The 19,620-nt window shown below is 39.3% G+C and overlaps 1 protein-coding gene and 1 long non-coding RNA gene across 2 annotated transcripts in view; one reads left to right on the top strand and one right to left on the bottom strand.

Moving 5' to 3' along the window:
• Positions 1-19,620, bottom strand: part of LOC109424591 (neuronal acetylcholine receptor subunit alpha-7-like) — a 953,623-nt gene that overhangs the window by 110,037 nt on the left and 823,966 nt on the right. Inside the window, exon 6 of the mRNA XM_062844539.1 lies at positions 15,440-15,515. Coding sequence (XP_062700523.1) covers positions 15,440-15,515 — 76 coding nt within the window. The remainder of the gene's footprint in view (positions 1-15,439; positions 15,516-19,620) is intronic.
• On the top strand, positions 18,499-18,886 carry LOC134284950 (uncharacterized). Its single transcript, XR_009996027.1, has 3 exons — positions 18,499-18,570; positions 18,642-18,719; positions 18,784-18,886. It is a non-coding gene; the product is annotated as an uncharacterized LOC134284950 (long non-coding RNA).

Genomic DNA, 19,620 nt, shown 5'->3' with positions numbered 1-19,620 from the left:
AGCATCTAAACCAACAAAAACATCCAAAAATGATTTGCCAGTCAAGTTATTAATCAAAGAGAAAATCGATCATTGTAGATACGCCCGTATGATACTAAGCGCGAGATTTCTAGAGGAATCTCCGGAAGATTTTCCCTGAGAAATTCCCGAAAAAAAAAATACTGCAGTAATCTCTGGAGGAATTTCTGAAGGAATCATCGGAGAAATCTCAGGAGGAATTTTTGGAGGAATCTTTGGAGGAATTATTGGAGAAATCTCCCTGATGCCACTCCTAGTGTATTCTAAAAAAAACCTGAAGAAAACCAGATAAATCTATATGAGAAACCTATAAAGTTACTCCTAGAGGAGACTTAGAAGGAGCTTCTGGAGGAATCCCTGGAGAAGTTGCTGGAGGAAGGATTTCCCAGATAAATCTGATAAACAATTCCTGGAGAAATCTAAAAAGGAGTTCTTTGAGGATTCATATAAGAAACGCCCAAAGAAAACCTAGGGGGATCCCAAATAGTTCTATTTGAGAAAAAAAACTCCTGGAGAAATCTTAGAATGCATTCCTGTAGAAATCCTAGAAGGAACTCTTAGAATGATCCCGGAAATAATCGCCGAATAAATATCTGAGTGAACACTGAAAAACAAATACAAGAGAAATCACGGTTATAAATTGAATTATTTTCCCCACACGCGCGCGTGAAAAAGTACATTTCAATTTCAATAACATTTCCTGAGGAAACGAACGAAATTTCTCTTAGTCCAAATCGTAAACAACCTAGTGCCCTTTTCTTCACATCCTTCTTACAGAATCGTTTCGTTAAAATGCTGTCAGTTAAACAAATGTCAAAATTACTTACGGAAAAAGGTGAAATTTTACTTGAGCGCTCTACTTGGCAACAGGAAACTTAGCTTTAACAAGAAAGGCGACCATTTTTAATGTGACAACTTCAAAGTTATTCCCATTTTGAATGCTACCTACAAAGTGTTATCCCAGATCATGGCCGCGCGATTTGCGTACGATAGGCGTATTATAAGCCTCGGAGTGTGGGTTCGATTCCCACTCCAATCGTTGAAAACTTTTTGTCAAACGAAAAAATCTCCTTTGGACCACTGGGTGTTTCGTGCGTTGTCCATTGTCTCATATTAGTGATCGTTCGTCTGTACAACCTCTGGTTGAGGACGGTGTAGAGTTTTTTTTTATTTATCAAGCCAGCTTCATCGACGGCCGGTCGACAACGGACCAGATCTTCACCGTGTAACAAACTCTTAAAAAATGCCGCGAATACCAGATCCTAGCGCACCACTTTTTCATCGACTTTAAGGTGGCGTACTACAGTATCGACCGCAGCAGTGCTGTCATGGTAGAATCAGAGCTCACTCAAGGTTTCCAAATTCAAGCGACCCCTACACATGGATTATCTTTTCATCAAACTTTTCTGTAATTATCGCGGATAAGAAAGGGGTATTCTTGCAGCAGGGAATCTCCCAGGAGATTTTTCAAGCATTCCTGCTGAAAAAACTCCAGGGATCCTTCTGAAGTTTATTAAGAGTTTTCTTCAAGAATTCCACCAGTATCTGACATTTCTGCAGACATTTTTTCAATAGGTAAAAATGATAATTGAATTTTATCGGCTTTTCTCGGTGCACTTAATACTACTCAAAGAAGGAGGGAAAAACGAAAGTAATGAAAGAAACGGTGGATAGAGTCGCAAGTGTGCGACGAGAGAAATTGAATAGAAGTTGAAAATTAACCGAGGCCATAATTGAACAACACAATCACAACGACGACCCCTTTGCCTAACGTCCTCGTGTTGAACGGCTAGGTAATAGTATAATAGTGGATGATGACTACTAGCCCTAGACAGGCAAAAAGATCGTGGTTGTGATCTGTTAAATGTTGTTCGGCTTTGCTTTCGGTTCTATCGATCGGTGACACTTGTTCAGAGATGTGATTAAACCTAGAAAACCAGTTTTCCTTGGGATACCATCCTCCAAAATCTTCGCATGATTTTTTTTTAGGAATTGGGGAGATATCTTAAGGCGAAACTGGCTGCTTTTCCTATTTTTTTTATTTAATTCAATAACGGCACAATATTTTCAAACTCGGTTTTCATACACATTTAGAGGAAGGTTCAATGTATTTCCTGATTTTTTTTCCTAATGGAAAATGTTTTCGTTTAGAAAAAAGGAAAAAAAAAGAAAACAATAGTTTTTGGAAAAATGAAAAACTTTTTCCATTAGCGAAAAAAAAAACTGGAGATACATTGCACCTTCCTCTACATGTGTAGGAAACCCGATTTTGAAAATATTGCTGCGCTATCATATAGAAAATTAAAAAGCAAAATATGTGAAAATGATTCCAGTTTCGCCTTAAGACGAAACTGGATCAATTTCCTCCCTTTTTGGTTTTTGATTTTTTTTTTATAAAATAACGAAGCAATATTTTCAAAATCGGTTTTCCTACACATGTAGAGTATGGATCAAGGTATCTCCTGATTTTTTTCGTGGTGAAACATGTTTTTCGTTTTTGCAGAAACCATTTTTGAATAAAATTTCACAAAAAAATGGTTTCTGCAAAAATGGAAAACTTTTTCCACTACAAAAAAACGTTAGGTGATACCTTGATCCATGCTCTACATGTGCACGAGAACCGATTTTGAAAATATTGCTTCGTTATTTAATAAAAAATTAAAAACAAAAAAAAAAATGAGGGAATGCTTCCTGTTTCGCCTTAAGGAGTTTCGTCGGGGTATTCTCCCAGCTATTCATCTATATATTCGTCCATAGATAACTTCAGAAATTTATTCAGGAATATTCTTCGGGAATCATTCAAGACATTTTTGAAGAATTTCTTCCCAGCAACCTTCAAATGTGACATTCAAAACCAGAAGTTTATTTATTGAAAGATTCCTTCAGACAATCATCCAGGGATTTTTTTAGAAATTCCTGCAGGAATTCTTTCAAGAATTCTTCCATTTAGATATTGTGAAATTTCTGAAAGACAACAATTTCTGCAGGAACCTGTTGAGGAATCCCAGAATAAATTTCAGACGAAACTGCTGCAGCCATTGAAAATAATCCTTGTAAGTATTTCGACAGGAATCTCTGAAGGAATTTCTCAATGATCTCTTGGATGAACCGTTGGAAGAATGTCCAATGCAATCTCTGTAAAATTAGTAAAGACATTTTTAGAAACTTCAAGAGTTCTTTTATAGAATTTGAAGAAGAAATTCCTAAAATTCTGAAGCCGTCGGAGATATTTTTGAAAGAATGAGGCAAATATACCAGGAATATCAGATGGAATTCAAACAGGTAATTTTCAAAGAAATTTTTGAAGAAATCTCCAGAACAATTCGTGCAGAAATTTCAGGAAGATTTCTTGAATGAATTTCTAGAAGAAAATGTAAAAAATAGGAAAATTCTTGAAGGAATCCTAAAAGGGAGTATTTTCTGGTTAAATAAATCTGATAAACCACTATGGGAAACCCCTGGTGGAAATTCATGAAACATTTATTGTCGATTTTTAGGAAAAAAAAAACCTGGAAAAACCCTTCAATAAAATTCTAAGAGGATTTTTAGGGAGTATTCCTGGAGCAAGCTGTGAACGTATTTCTGAAGGAACTTTTGTAGGAATACTGGGAGAAACGTCTAAATAAGTTGATGTAAATATCCCTAGAAAGTCTTTTAGGATATTTATCCAGAACTCCATAAAAAATGCAGAGAAAAAATTATAGCATAATCGTTAGATGAAATATCAGAAGAATATCTCTAGAGGAATTCAAATCTGAATCATTAGAAGTAATAATGCAAGAATCTCTTGAGGTATTTATGCAGATTTTTCTGGATGAGTCCTTTAGGAAATTCCTGGACATACTCCTGCGGGAATTTTCAATGAAATTCTTAGAGTAATTACTGGCTAGTGGACTTCTACAAGAAAAACCTGTTCGATTGTTTTTTGAAGGAAGCTTTGAAAGATTTTCTGAAAAAACGTCTTGAACAATTTTTGGAAGAATCTTTAAAAGAATTTCTGAAGGAATCACTGTTGAAAATTTTCAACAGGAATCCATGGAGAAATTTCCTTGGGATTATTTTTCAAGAATCCCTAGAAGAATTGCTAAAGTAATCCTTGGCAGAGTTTAAAAGGAATTTTAGCTGAAAAAGAAACTCAAGAGTCACATGAATAATGTTCAAAGAATCCGCTGGAAGAGCTTCTGGAAAAAAAAAACTGATAGATTTGGAGAAAGCAGAGTTGGTTGAGTAATTTCTGAAAGATCCATAGAATCCATAGAACTATTTCAGAAGCCATAGAAGATTTCTTGAAAATTATGGAGAAATCTTATAATGCATTTTTGAAGCGATCTGCAAGGAAATGAGTAAAGGAATCTCTGTAAGAATTTTTGAAGGAGCCTGTATACAATTTTCTAAAGAAATCCTTGGAGAAATTTCTGGAGGATTTCAAAACTTTAAACTTTCTGTTATGAGTCACTGAGTGTATTTCTAAGGAGTTGGTTGATGATTTCCTGACAGAATTCACGTACGAATTCCTGAACATAACTATGGAGGAATTTATGGGGAAACTCATGGAAGCGGTTCTAGAGGAATTCATACATAAATTTCTAGAAATTTTTCTAGGGGAAATATTGGAAGAAATACTAGAGATCAGGAAGATATTCTGGAGGAACTTTCAAAAAGTCTTTTTGAAAATAATTCCTGACAGATTTCCTACAGAAATCCTTTTTGCAATTTTGAAAGCAATCCAAGAAAAGTTTTATAAAGGAGTTATTACATTTATTTCTGAGGTAATCTCTATAAAACTTTGGAAAGTTTGAAAAGAGCACTATGAATTATCTAAAGGAATCCCTGAGTTTTTGCACGTTTGAGGACACATAACAAATTTGAAAACTTACAATTCTAACTTTTTCTATATATATATATATATATGGAGGCGTAAAAATCGTAGCTAGTTTTTCTTATATTGAGCATAGCATAGCATAGCATGAATACTTGCACAAATCTTGGATGGAGTTGCAAAGTTGAATATTTCCATTGACATTGCTGATGCCGCTACTATCTACAATGGCATAGATTCACTCAGCTCCACACACCTGGCCAAGTCCTTGCAAGCATTTATAAATCCCTTCATCAACTTAGAAAGAGCCCAGAACTGAAGCATCTTCCAATGGATGAAAGGATGTTGAAAATAGCGAATTTTCAACTTATATGCAGTTATAAAGTAAATATACTGAAATAGAATTATTTATAAATAAATAAAATTGAAAAGATCTCACCAATTGTTGTGGGGTTTTTGTGTGGTTCAATGCCGATCATCTAATTGACTTGATTAATGTTCTTCTCTGTAAAGAACAACACAATACTGAACACTAAACACCCGCGCATCTATTGTTTTGATTTTCACTCGAGACAATAGCGAACGCGATCGAGTATGCTGCCATACTCACCCCTTACAGGAGCGATGCATGTACAGCAAAGAACAACACAATATTCAGCTAGTTTTTCTTATATTGAGGAGGAGAAATTTCCTATACTTGTCGAGGCACAAAAAATGTATTGTTCACATGAATTATTACTCTTTGTTTGTAAGAGCACAGAAAGATTAGAAAAATCATATGAGTGATTTTAGACGAATTCTACCCCAAATTCTACTCGGAGTCGGCAGCACTCTCTCAGATTACAATGAAACTTTCTGGGTATGTTGACCTTGACTAGATAAAACACTTTGCATACTCAGTTTCTTTAATATGTATTTAGACTGTCTTTTGAGAACGGCCAAGTTTTTTTTAATCAGTTTTTAAATGTGTTTACAAAAACAATTATTCCTACAAAAAGTGCTTTCGGATGATAATCACAAAATAAGTCAAGTTTCTTGAGCCCTACACCGTAATTTTTTTTTTAATTCAAAGTAAAAAAAAGTTGTCTCAAGATAGGTAATAACGTTCCTCACTAAAATATGATCCGCTTACGTAACACTGCTCGCTGGCTGTCTAACATGCTGGTCTTGAAAACTCGTGTAAATCGCTTGACAAAAATCATCCAAGCCAGAATGGTGGACCTTAAAAATAACGATTTCTCAAATGAGATCCGCACTTCCCCAGAATATGCTAAGCCATTCCGGAAGACGACCAAAATTTTGAAAATTAAGCTTAGGCCCATTCCGACGACATTGATACCGTTAGACAACAATGCCTCTGCGAATCGCTTGATTACTCCTGCAGAGAAGGCTGACGAGATAGGCCGTCACTTCGTCAGCTCTCACAATCTCGTAACAGATATACTTAGTCCACATTAAGAGGCTGTAAATAACCATGCAAATACGCTACATCTGACCCCGAACGACTTCACAGGGGAGTTGGAGATCACCGCTGATGAACTGGCGACCTACACCAAAACTTCCAAGACATGAAGGCCCCAGGTTTCGATAACATCTTGAGCTTGAAGCTCAAGCACATGAGCTTCCAGTTCTACATTCATCTGTTGCTGCTTTCAATCAGTGTCTCCGGCTCAGCCATTTCCCCTCGCAGTGGAAGTCGGGCAAACTCATTCCAATCCGGAAGGATGCTTCCTCTCCTAAAAGTTATCATCCCATCAGTCTTCTCTCAACGTTGTCTACGCTGTTTGAAAGAGCAATCTACCGGCGGGACATAGCATTTACCAACGAAAACAACATCTTGGTCGAGGAATAGTTTGGCTTTCGACGTGGATGATCCACCGTGAATCAACTGTCCCGAGTAAACAACATCCTCAGGCGGAACAAGTCTGTCTCAAAGACCTCTGCCATGGCACTGCTCGACGTAAAAACCATCAAAAACAATTTATCAGGTAGGACCTTCCGGGTCTCATTTAGTGGGGCTACCGCCAACGCGCAAGGAATTTTCACCGGTGTCCCCAGGGAAGCATACTAGGTCCACTTTTGTACAACCTGTTCACCTCGGATATACCCCCGCTCTCTGAAAACGGATCTCTGTCGTTATTCGCGGATGATACGTCAGTCATCTACAAAGGTAGGGCCATACGAGCGCTTGCGGCGAAGCTCCAACGAGACCTGGAAGTCCTCGCAGAATATCTTACCAGCTGAAAGATCTGCATCAATGCAGCAAAGACCCGGATCATCCTTTTCCTCCACTCAAAATCCCCCAGACTTTATCTGTTTGAGGATTGTAAAATCACCCTGAACGGCACAACGGTGGAATAGTCCAAAGAGGCTGTTTTGCTTGGCGTGACCCTAGGCAATAAGCTAATTTTCAGGCAGCAGGTTGACAAAACTGTCACCAAAGGCAACTCTTCACAGATTACTGTGCCCATTATTCAAAAGGAGGTCGACATTGTCTTAGAAAAAATAAGCTTACTATCAACAAACAGATCATCCTTCCAGTGATCGAATGCGGTATGCCAGTTTGAGAAAACTGCGCTAAAGCACACCATTGCATTGCAAACTCCAGAGAGTTCAGAATAAGTTTCTCCGGATGATTCTGAATTCTCCACGGAAGATGCGAAACTCTGACGTCCACCGTCTGGCTGAAACCGAGACCCTCGACGAGCGATTTGGTGAGTCAATCAATAAATATATGGCACGTTGCCGAAAGTCTGACCACCACAGTTTTTTATATAGTAGCTAGGTTTTTGAACTCATTCCTTTTTTTCTCTTTTTATAAAAGCCACCAGAACTCCAATAGAAGCCGAAATGTAAATTAGAATAGCAAATTCAAATAGTACAAAAAATGAATGATTACCTAAAGCTGTTAAAACCAAGAAGAAAATGAAAATAAAACAAATATTAGGTAAATAACTCAATTCATTCTGTACCTACCACTCGAACAATAAAGAATAGTATAAAAGTATAACAGTTGGCGACGAGGTGATCAAGAATTCAACGTTCAAGAGCATGGCACCACCTGGCGGAGACAGCAAAACACTTGCTGGAGTGATTCGGTATTTAGGAAGGCTCCGGATCCGGCCGATCTTCAAGCAACTTTCTCCTACGATCCGGACCATGAGAAAGTTTTCGACCGGTGGTAACGCAAGTATGAAGTTCATTTCCTGAAAGACCGTGAAGGAGTTGTTCGGCATCTGGTTTACGCTTTCCAGCTAATGGTATCAATGCTTCTAGCTGACAAAAAAGAATGCGGACGATTATGAGGAATTCCACGGAGTCATGTCAGTCGATCCTGAGCGACCATTTCAAAAATATCTGAAACTTTGCACAGTTTTTCAATTTCATATAAATCGCCATTTTTTGATATTAAACCTTCATATTCACTCACGACTAACTTTTCAAAAGGGTGTATGCGAAAATAGTTCTAAAATATTCTAAAAGCTGTACAGCAAAAACGGATTGTTCGATTGTTATAAATTTTTCAGCAAAGTTAGATAACTAAATGATGATTCCTTAGAAAATATACACTGTAAAAAATTTCTTTTTCTACTTTGAAAAAATATGATATTTGTCACAAAAACTCAAATATCTCAAAACCCTATCTTTTTACCAACTTCAATTTTTTAGGGGAAATGGCCCATTATATCAGCTATCTACCATAAAATTTTGGTGATGGTAAACTGATAAACAAAAAAGTTATGACATTTCAAACATTTCACAATTTTTACATTTAGTAACAAAAAAAATTTTTTTTCTGTGTAAATTATTTCGAGAATTATATTTTGATGCTGATTTTATTGTAAAGGCTACCGCCTGAATTAAACAAGTTGTTTTCATGATACTTTAGTTTGATTATTCGTAATTACTATAGTATCTATTTGAAACTTAGACGCGATCCAGTGTTGTGATCAAAAATATTGAGATTGTCATACTTTTTATTGTACGTGACTGGTGAAAAAATCCCTTGATAGTGTTGAAAAGCTGTTGATTATAAGAAAAATGGAATTGAATTTATTTTTAAGACAAAAGCTGTATAATAAAAGTTTTTTATACGCGTATACGTCTAGTTTATCCGCAAAAAAAATCCCTCTTACACACTTATTTCTGAATTGCCTGTTCGGTACTTTTTTGACGAGATTATAACAGCAGTACGATCTCGGTAGTTTCGGTAATCGATTTTACTGAGGCTCAGTAAAACAACTGTCAAAATCGTATGGAAAAGGTAAACAATGCATTTTTGCTGAACGAGTTCGGTGCTCAGCAGTTTTAATCTCGTCAAAAAATTACCGAACTCGGTAATCAAAATTAAGTGTGTAGAGAACAGACTTTATGATCGGAAGAATGCGAGTAACTTCAACAACAACAAATGCATAAGAGGTACATACCACAGACAAACAGACGAAACGCCTAGAACAATTTTAGTGAAAATTCATCGCCCAGTTCACACTATCACCACCTGGTGGAAATGTTTCACGAAACACTGCGTTGTGCAATATCGTCATCAGAAGGCGCTAGTGTGAAACGTCAAACGCAAAGAAAAACGATGGGCGCTCTTCTTGTTATGAAAGCCACAACCAAGATTCAAAATGATCGTTGAAGGCGTGGTCAATGAAAATTTCGCCAGTGTTACGTTTGTTTGTCTGTATACATACCTGACAATGCTCACGAAAAAAACAAAAAAATACTACCGCTATGAATATTAAAAATTGTATAGTATTTTTTTTTCTTCAGCCACCAACACCAAACAAGTAAGTTAAAATTAATAAGTGATTTTGTTTATTATAATCTAACGAACAAGATGAACAGTCGCTTTCTTGTAGACCGTTTGATGAAAAAAAATGTTCAAAAGAGTTACGAAATCTCACCGAAAGCACCATAGATAAACTGAAAGAGACTGGTTATGCCCAAATGTCCACATTGTGTACAAAATTACGCATTTGCACGTCCTGCCGTCTAAAATTTGACAAACGAGCCATCTGTATATCATCGGTAAAGCAGGGCGCAGGAAGTTCGAAAACGACAACAACTGAGAAATTGCCATCAGCGACATCTGTTTAAACAATTTAATTACGCCCCTTTTCAAAAATGCCCTGTAATATTCTTCAACATCTATACCCATTTCAATATTTTTAACGTTGCAAAACACGCTTTCAACATTCATCTTGAAGAAGAGGGAAAACACTTGTCCTCAAATGTAACAGCAAATTAATGAATAAACGACTAATGCGCGGAGGGCGTGATAAAATCGGAACATTACGGTACATAGTATATTATATGTATATATAATATATAATAAAAACAACTTGTTTTACTCACGCAAGGCCATTAACAATAAAATCAGCATCAAACTTCAATTTCCGGCCGAAATAATTTACACTAAAAAAAATTATTACTAAATGTGAAAATTGTGAAATGTTTGAATTGTCATAATTTTTTTGTTTATTTTCATGGTAGATTGCTAATACAATGGACCGTTTTCTCTAAAAAATTACGTTGGTAAAAAGATAGGGTTTTGAGATATTTGAGTTTTTGTGACAAAAATGATATTTTTTAATGTTAAAAAAGATTTTTTTCACAGTGTATATTTTCTTAGGAATCGCTATTTAGTTATCTAACTTTGCTGAACAATAAAATCAGCATCAAATCGCGATTCCCGGCCGAAATAATTTACACAGAAAATTTTTTTTTACTAAATGTAAAAATTGTGAAATTTTTGAAATGTTATAACTTTTTTGTTTATTAGTTTACCATCACCAAATTTTTATGGTAGATTGCTAATACAATGGACCGTTTTCCCTAAAAAATTCAAGTTGGTAAAAAGATAGGGTTTTGAGATATTTGAGTTTTTGTGACAAAAATGATGTTTTTCAATGATAAAATAGATTTTTTTTCACAGTGTATATTTTCTTAGAAATCACCATTTAGCTATCTAACTTTGCTGAAAAATTCATAACAATCGAACAATCCGTTTTGGCTGTGCATATTTTTGAATATTTTTGAACCATTTTCACATACACCCTTTTGAAAAGTTAGTCGTGGCTCTAAATAAAAATTTGATATCGAAAAATGGCGATTTAGATGGAACTGAAAAACTGTGCAAAGTTTCAGTTCAATAGAAAATCATGAATTAAAAATTTTCCTTAATTTTGATGCTGTTGCTTGGAATCGCTCTTATGTGACTTACGCGGGAAAAGTCAACAAGGCTTGTGAAGATTTTGAACTTAACAAGCTAACTTCAGACCGGCTCAAGAATTTTCATCGGCGCAGTTCGCACAACTCTGCAAGAAGAACGAAATTCGTCATGTGAGAATCATCCGCAGTTAAACGGCCAGGCGGAACGCTTTGAAGAAACCTTGGAGACAACGTTGCTCAAGATTAACGAGGAGCAAAAGATCTCTGAAGGACTTTAAATCTTCCTTCAAGCCTACAGAACAACCTAGTCGTGTCCTGAGTAGAAAAAAAAATCCGTCTTAGCTGATGATCGGAAAAACATGCGGACAGTCCTAAGTCTACTCCAACCACTACAGCCCAATCATCAATCAACAAGAAAATGACCTGTAGAGCTGGAATCATGGCATAGTATCAAGGAATCTACAAGCTAGAGATGCAGTTTATGCCAAGTTCTACCAATCAAAATCGAAATTGGTCCCAAAGCCATTACTGAAGTCATTGGACAAGTCAACTTCAACGTTCTATTGAACGACGGAAGTTGAGCCGTTCACATAACGCTAATCGAATCAAGTATCGCTTCGACGACCAACAACCAACAAAGGAATCAACGGAGAAATCTTCCATGAACATATTCGTAGGCGAGCTTGGATTGCAAGATCATTTACAACAAATCGAAATCACTACTAGTGCTTCTCCAGATCCTGTTGTACCGGATCAAGAAGTTTCCATTGATGTCACGGATGATGACGAAGCACTACCTGAAATGGAAGTAAGCCTGCCGGAATTAATTCAGCATCCACAAGCTAATGAGGAAGCTTCCACGAGTCAGCCCAGGCGAATGATCCAGATGCCATCCAGACTGGAAAATCTTTCCTAGTGTTCTGTAAATAAGAAGGGAGGAACGTTGGAGATTAACATTATAGTCGATCAGTTGTTACGACGTTATCATCTTCACGGAGCTTCGATCAGACATCAGCGATTCGGAGCTCACGTCTGACTATTCAATTTTTTCACTGTGATCACAGTGCGGCTACAAGCGACCTGTCGAGAGGTGGGGGAGTTCTTGTCGCAGTCAAATGTGGACTACAATGCTGGGCTGTGTCTCTGGTCGATTGTGAGCACCTAGAGCAAGTTGTCGTTCGTATGAGACTGCCCAATCGATCGTTATACGTTTGCAACGTTTATTTGCGTCCCTGTTCTGAAGCAGCACTTTATTCAGCACACGCAATGGCTGCACAGAAGATTGCCGATCTAGCTGCAGATACTACGAGACTACAATCTTCCCCGTTTGAAGTGGTGCTTCGACGATGACATCAACGGATACCTGGCCTTGAACACTTCCAGTGAGCCGGAACTGATTCTTGTGGATTCCTTGTCGACGTGTGCTCTAGTGCAGTTAAATCTCTTTGCCAACTCTAGCGGAAATTTGCTTGATCTTACCGTTTACCGATCAGGCTAAGGCCGGGGTGGCCTCTGCTGTACATAGTAGCCGTTTCCATTCCACTCGGTCCATGGTTGTTTGTCTCCAGTTCCACCTTCTGCGTAGGGTCCGCAGATCGTCCTCCACTTGCTTGACCCATCTAGCTCGCTGCGCACCACGTCTTTTTGTACCGGTCGGATGACTCTCGAGAACCATTTTAGTCGGGTTGCTATCCGACATCCTGATGACGTGACCCTCCCACCGTAGCTTCCCGATTTTCGCGGTATGGACGATGGTTGGTTCTCTCAGCAGCTGATGCAGCTCGTGGTTCATTCGCCTTCTCCAAGTCCCGTCGTCCATCTGCACTCCGCCGTAGAAGGTACGCAACACTTTCCGTTCGAAAACCCCAAGGGCGCGTTGGTCCTCTGCACGTAGGGTCCATGTTTCGTGCCCATAGATGACTACCCAAGTAACAATCAGGATGCCTTGAAGGTTTATTCATGTTTTATTCTGGTTTTATACGAGCTTGTGAAAAAGCTAGTTGTTCTAAATTAGTTTTATGTGATAATTTTTTACTTTGAACCTTTGGCGTTCCATAAAACTATCATATAACTTCTGCTATAAACATCGTCATTTAAAGACTTGCAAGTGGTCATGAATTGGTTTTATTACTAATTATATGCCATTTCAATAAAACTTGCATTTGCGGTTGTTGTCGGAGAGATTTTTTTTGTAAACAAATACACAAAACTGTGAGGCAATGCATAAAACCAACAAAAGATTTCGTGGCTGTAACATAAACCAAAAAAATGCTGTGATAAAACCGCTAGTTCTATCATGAGCTCAGTTATGACCACCTCAGGAGGGTTAGCCCTATTGGAGGAATTATCAGGAACACAGAGTTTTATTAGAAAAATATGTCGCCTAGCCGGGATAATTTATGTAAAAACAGAAAAATCATTACTCAATTTTATGATTTCACGTACAGCTTAAGATCACACTAAACTATACAACACGTTTCCGTCATTTTATTTTGTCAGAAAAATTACTAATGTCTTTTAAACTCCGCTGTGTTGGAAAAACCTCTTTTGCACCCAATTCCACCGAGTAAATTAAATGCAATTAACTTCCAAATTATGCATAGTTTGTGTGGCGCACTTACTTTTTGTCATTATCACAGTCACATTCACCACAAATTTTCCGTGGAATGTCTCCTGACACGTATTAAATAGGAAAACAAATCTGAATTCCATATCTGCATCTTTCCAATTGATGCCTGGATAAACAACCAAGCATAATTTATTCTGACGATCGAACATTGAGAGTGAAAAATAATCAAAACAATTATTTGACAAGTCAGAAGATGGGATTATTTTGAAGGTTGATAAAACTATGATACAACCCGAAATCCTAAGCCGGTTTGCATACGAAGTCCTGTAGACCCTAATAAGACTGGGCCAACTAGCCAGAACGTGGGCTTATTGAGGCATACAAGAACTCGAGAGCATTTTCAAGTCGGCATCAATGGTTTTATGTTTAGGATTTTTGAATCGCTAAAAAACTTTGATAAAATTAAAATTGTTACTTGGGTACTGGTCTAATCAGCGTTTTGTAGATGGTTAACTTCGTGTTACGGCGAACTTTATTCGATCGTAGAGTTCTGCGGAGTCCAAAATAAGCTCGATTTCCTGCCACAATGCGCCTCTGAATTTATCTGCTGGTGTCGTTGTCGGCGGTCACCAGTGAGCCCAAGTGCACAAATTCTTCAACCGCCTCGATTTCATCACCGTTGATAGAAATTCGGGGTGGCGGGCGCGATGATTCCTCTCTGGAGTCCTTTGTCGTCATGTATTTTGTCGTCGTCACATGAATGACTAATCCGATTCGCCTGGTTTCACTCTTTAGTCGGTCGGATGTACATTTCCGCCATCGTCACAAATTTACGAGCTTTAATATCAATATCATCAGAGAGAACCAAGTTGCTGAACGAACTTTGTGAAAATCGCTCACTCGTGTTTATTCCAGCTCTCCTTATTACACCTTCTAATGCAATGTTGAACAGCAAGCACAAAAGACCATCACCTTGCCGTAACCCTCTGCGAGATTCGAACAGACTCGAGAATGTCCCTGACACTCGAACTAAACACATCACTCGATCCATCGTCGCCTTGATCAATCGTATCGGTTTATCCGGGAATCCGTATTCGTGCATAATCTGCCATAGATGTTCACGATCGATTGTATCATACACCGATTTGAAATCTACGAACAAGTGATGTGTGGGCACGTTGTATTCGCGGCATTTCTGCAACACCTTACGGATGGCAAACATCTGGTCCGTTGTAGCGCGTTCACCCATAAATTCAGCCTGATATTGCCCCACGAACTCTCTTGGGCTCTCGAGTGACTAATCTTCATAGACTTTTTATGCTAACTTTACATAAAATTTGCTGTAGGATAGATTTAATCGAAAAAGATATTTTTATTGTTCTTTAACGATAGTTTTGATCGATGAAAACATGCTTCCCACGTTGCAGAACAAAACCCAACGTCATAACATAAAATGTGCAATTTCCACCGTTTATCCTTCCAACGAAGCACAAAAACAGCCGTCCCCATCATCGGCGGCACTGCCCGTACACAATTTCCCATTTGTCTTCCCACCGTACCGTTCAGTTGTTGGTGGCATTGTGCGGCTCTAAATTTTCCGGTTCCGTTTGATCAAAGCAAAACATTTTCGTCGTCTTTCGCGCGCCGCGCCCGGCGCGCTCAATTCTGCCCAACCGGAAATTGCTCAGAAAAATAAAAGTTGAAGGAAACACGATTCATTATTCTGCTCTTCTGCTGCGGCGTTCGCGGCGGAGAAGCAAAGGGAGAAGGGTCTTGTTCTCCACCAGCAGAGAAAATATAAAACTCAATGCAATGATCATAACAATAATGAAACCCTTGTACGGGTTGCAGCAACTTACCCAACAGTTCCCATTCGCCGTTCGTTATGAAACTGCTGATATCGCCGCCCGCCTCATCCTGCAGTTGCAAATCAAGCTGTAATGGCAAGAGGGAAGAGACACAGAGAAAAGTACAACGTTAGAATGTATGTTAAAAGTGTTTTTCTTTTTTTTTTTTTTGAGCGGGCTGTCTCTCCTTTCTCAGAAGACGACGACAATGACGGCACGGCAGCAGCGCGATGATGGTTCGTGTTGAGACAGAAGAGATAACGATTGAAATTAAAATTATTTGCCAAATGCAAATATTACACATTCAGAACGGTGATGACGACGATGGTAACGGAAAGAACGTTGAACGCCTGGGAGTTATGCAAGCTGCCAAACGAACGAGTGCCGTGTGTGCGCGGCGCGCGCCTGACGGGTATGCAAAATGTAACGAAATTAAACGAAATGAAGAACTACTGCTACTAGATGGCACTGCATTGCACTGCACCATCACCGCTTCTGGATGGTTCGTTGTTGCTACTTCGCAGTCCGTCCCAAGTCTCTTGTCGTGTTCCAGTTTTCAAGAGAGCAGCGCGTGTGTTCCTATGAAGAGTACGTGTTGAGGTGGAGTTGCTGTGGTTGCCTAGCCTGGCTGTCTGCCTGCAAGGCTGAGGGGTACATTTTCCTAATGGAAATGTAAGAGATATTATTGTAAGGGGAATCCTTGGCAACAAACCGACCGCCAAGCTTGCGGGGTGTGTTATGCAATTAAATTTATGAATGTTTCTCTCTGTTTTAAGATGAGCTCTGCTGCCAGCCAGCAGATATGTTATGCACTCCAGCCAGCCAGCTAGCGCTATCGTCGTTGGCGGAGGACGTCGTTATGTCGGTTAACTACTTGCGGGATTGTTTTGTTGTTTTTCGTTCTGAAGAAGTTAATACTTGGTTGAGTGGATGGAAGCCAGCAGTGGAATGTGTTATATCAACAGACATTATTGCCGGAAGATTTGAGAAAACAATATACAAAATGAAATATAATTATAAAGCAATTGCTCTGGTTTCGGAACAGATTGCCAACTTGATGACTTGCTGGGAAGTACTTTCGAGAACATTGCGGATATGTATAGTCATTTTGTGCTTCATAATCCATTATAATGCTACTCCTAATACATTAAGCTATTATATTCTCTACTTATCTGGCATCCTCTGCTCTGATACTCAACGCTCTTGTATCGAAGTTTGATCGATTTCGTGGACATCCCTTCCTTTCATTCCTCCGGTAGCTGTCTGGTCTCCCCGATCTTGGCGATTAATCGGTGCAGGCAGATGACCAACTTTTCTGGGAACATCCATCTTGATGCGTTCCGCTATGGTACCATCCTTACCAACTGCTTTGAGCTGATGAACGGTATCCTTCATTGCCTTGGTCTTCCATGCCTGCATTTTTCACGCCATCCAAGTGTTATTCGTAGTGCTGCTCCCACCTTTCAATCACCTCACATCCGACCGTCAAGAAGCCTCCGTCCTTATCCCTGTGTTCCGTGGGAACGGCACAGCAGTTCCATATCCTCGCACTCCGATTCTTCCGTGCTGCGCTTTTTCCCTCTAAAGAGGTGGGTCTGCTGCTGTCGCTTCTGTTTGTAGCGTTCCATGTTCTGCCGGGTTCCATGCTGCAGCATTACCGCCCGTGCTGCGTTCTTCTCCTCCAAAATCGCTCTTTATTCCTCTTAGAACCATTCGTATCGTCGACTTCTTTCTACGTACCCGATGATGTTATCGATTGCTTCATTGATGGCTGCTTTTACTGTTCTTCAGCAGCCCTGTAGAAGGACCACATCGAGCTCGGTCTCGTCTGGAAACGCTGCCTCGAGATTCTGCGTGTATGCTGAGATGACATTCGGTTGTTGCAGTCGCTCTAGGTTGTACCGTGGCCGGTGTTGATGATGGAACGTTTTGGGCGCAGTTTCGCCATCACAAGGTCAAAATTGATGTTTGCGCTTCGGACAAGTGTCGCCAATCAATCAAAATGTGGACGTTTTGCAATTCCCTCTGCGATTCGACTGGCCATGTTCTTGGAGTCGATGGAATCGTTCGTCAGCTGATGGGCACTGAACTTTCCAATCGTCAGTCTTAATTTCTCCTCCTGACCTACTTGGGCGTTAAGGTTTTCCATGATGATCTTGTCGTCGTGACTTGGGCAGCGGTCAAGCTGCGCGTTTAATGGGAGCTTGTCATCATCAGTGCTTCCTGAATGAGAGCTGTTCACGTTGATTATACTAAAGTTGATGAATCGACCTTTGATCCTCAATCTGCACATTCATTTGCGTGTATTTCATCGATCGACTGCTGCATATTTCCTATCACGATGAAAGTTATTCCCAGCTCGCGTATTTTGCCGCAGCTCTGGTAGATGGTATGATTACCTCTAAACATTCGCACCATAGATCCTATCCATCACTGCCGAAACCGCGATTCATCACTAGATCGGGCGCTCCCAATGAAGTTGAGATGTTGGCAGTTCCACGTACCCCGAGTTTCCAATCGCAAGACCACTTTACTCGCCGGGATCATTGCCGTGTTGGTCACGGTTCGTATTATGCTGTTGATGGTTTTCCGTTGCGCTTCATTTTTACGGCTTGGTTACAACCAACCCTCTGCTCTCCGGAGAACCATAGTGCATAGTTGAGCTTAGAATCCTTCACTGGTACTCGGACATCGATCAAACCCTACCGGTCAGACTAAGGCTTGAGAGTGTCCTCTGCTGTACGTAGGAGTTGTCTCCATTTCACTCGGTCAGTGGCTGTGCGTCTCCAGTCCCGCACTCTGCGAAGGGTCCGCAAATCGTCCTCAAGTTGATCGACCCACTCCCAAATATGGGGAACTAACGCTGTGGCTCACTCCTGGAGAACAGTCGCTTAGGTTCCTCTTCTGTCAGTCTACGACGAAAGTTCCCACAGATACATAGACAATAGATAACCAGACAAACCTGAATGACAATGACACACAATAGCTTATTTGACATAACTTGCATAAAACAATTAATTTCCTCCATAACTTTCATAGAATGACTACAAAATGTCCGTTTAAATGCACATAGTTTTACGACGAAGAAAGATAGTGTAGTCCAGTGTCCAGTTTTCTTCCCGTTTCGTGTAGTAAATCCAATAGTTAGTAACTGTTTTTGTCTGTTTTATGTAGTTCATATTGTTAAATCGTGATTTTGATTGTGATATTTTAGGAAATTGATGAACCAGATTATGTTGACAAGTTTTCACGCAAAGATTGAACCTCCAGACGAAAAACGAAAAATATTCTTGTAAGACTGTAGTTTTTTGTATGTTCTTGTATCTTCATGTAACTGAGCCAATTGACCTTTACAGAACCCTTGAAAAAGATGGCATAGCCCATTGAAACGTCGGGCGTAAGAAAGATATTTTCGTTTCAATCGCTTAACAGACTGAAAGCCGAAAAATCCCCTGTGAAAGTTCCCACCACGGACGGATACCCGATCTTCTCAAAGGTTGCTCGCATCCCGACCGGTGCCACGTGGATCCAAGGATGGCAGTTGGCAGAGGCTAGTGATCTAAAAAGGATCTGAATTATCTTTCTTTTGCAAAATGACGTAAGCGACATTGACAATTTTGGTACGTTTTTGGTTATTATTCATCGAAATCTTGACCGTTCGCTATGTTTTCTTCCATAGATGCTAGATTACCTGCCAGGCAAAGTAAAAGCAAGGGGTATCAGAACGTTTCAGGTGGTTTCAGAGTAGTTTGGAAATGGTGTCCAAGGATCTCAGAAAGCGTTACCGATAATTTCAGAGATATTTTGGAGGGGCTTTTAACGAATAAATACATTGGAACGTTACAAATGCTCTATTTCACGGGAGCCAACGTAACAATAAATAAGAACCCTACAAATGCTATTTTGTTTTTCGCTTCGGGCTACACATTGGACGCCATGGCACCAAAACTAAATAAAACACTACAAATGCCCAAAACATAACATACATCACAAATTAACATTCATCTTATTCAATACAAAACATGAATTGTGCCCAACAACAATCGAAAAATTTTCCATTAATTACATTCTCCAATGGATGAAAAATGCTTTACACTACTTTACAAACGTAGCAGGCTTCAATGTGTTTCCAGACGTTTAACGTATTTAGAGAGGCTTTAAGGCGCTTCTAATGGGTTTCAAGAGTTCTATGC

This window comes from Aedes albopictus, chromosome 1 (assembly GCF_035046485.1).
Source record: "Aedes albopictus strain Foshan chromosome 1, AalbF5, whole genome shotgun sequence".
NCBI lineage: Eukaryota > Metazoa > Arthropoda > Insecta > Diptera > Culicidae > Aedes > Aedes albopictus.
Note: the sequence above shows the minus strand (reverse complement) of the source record. Positions and strands in the feature narration are given on the sequence as shown.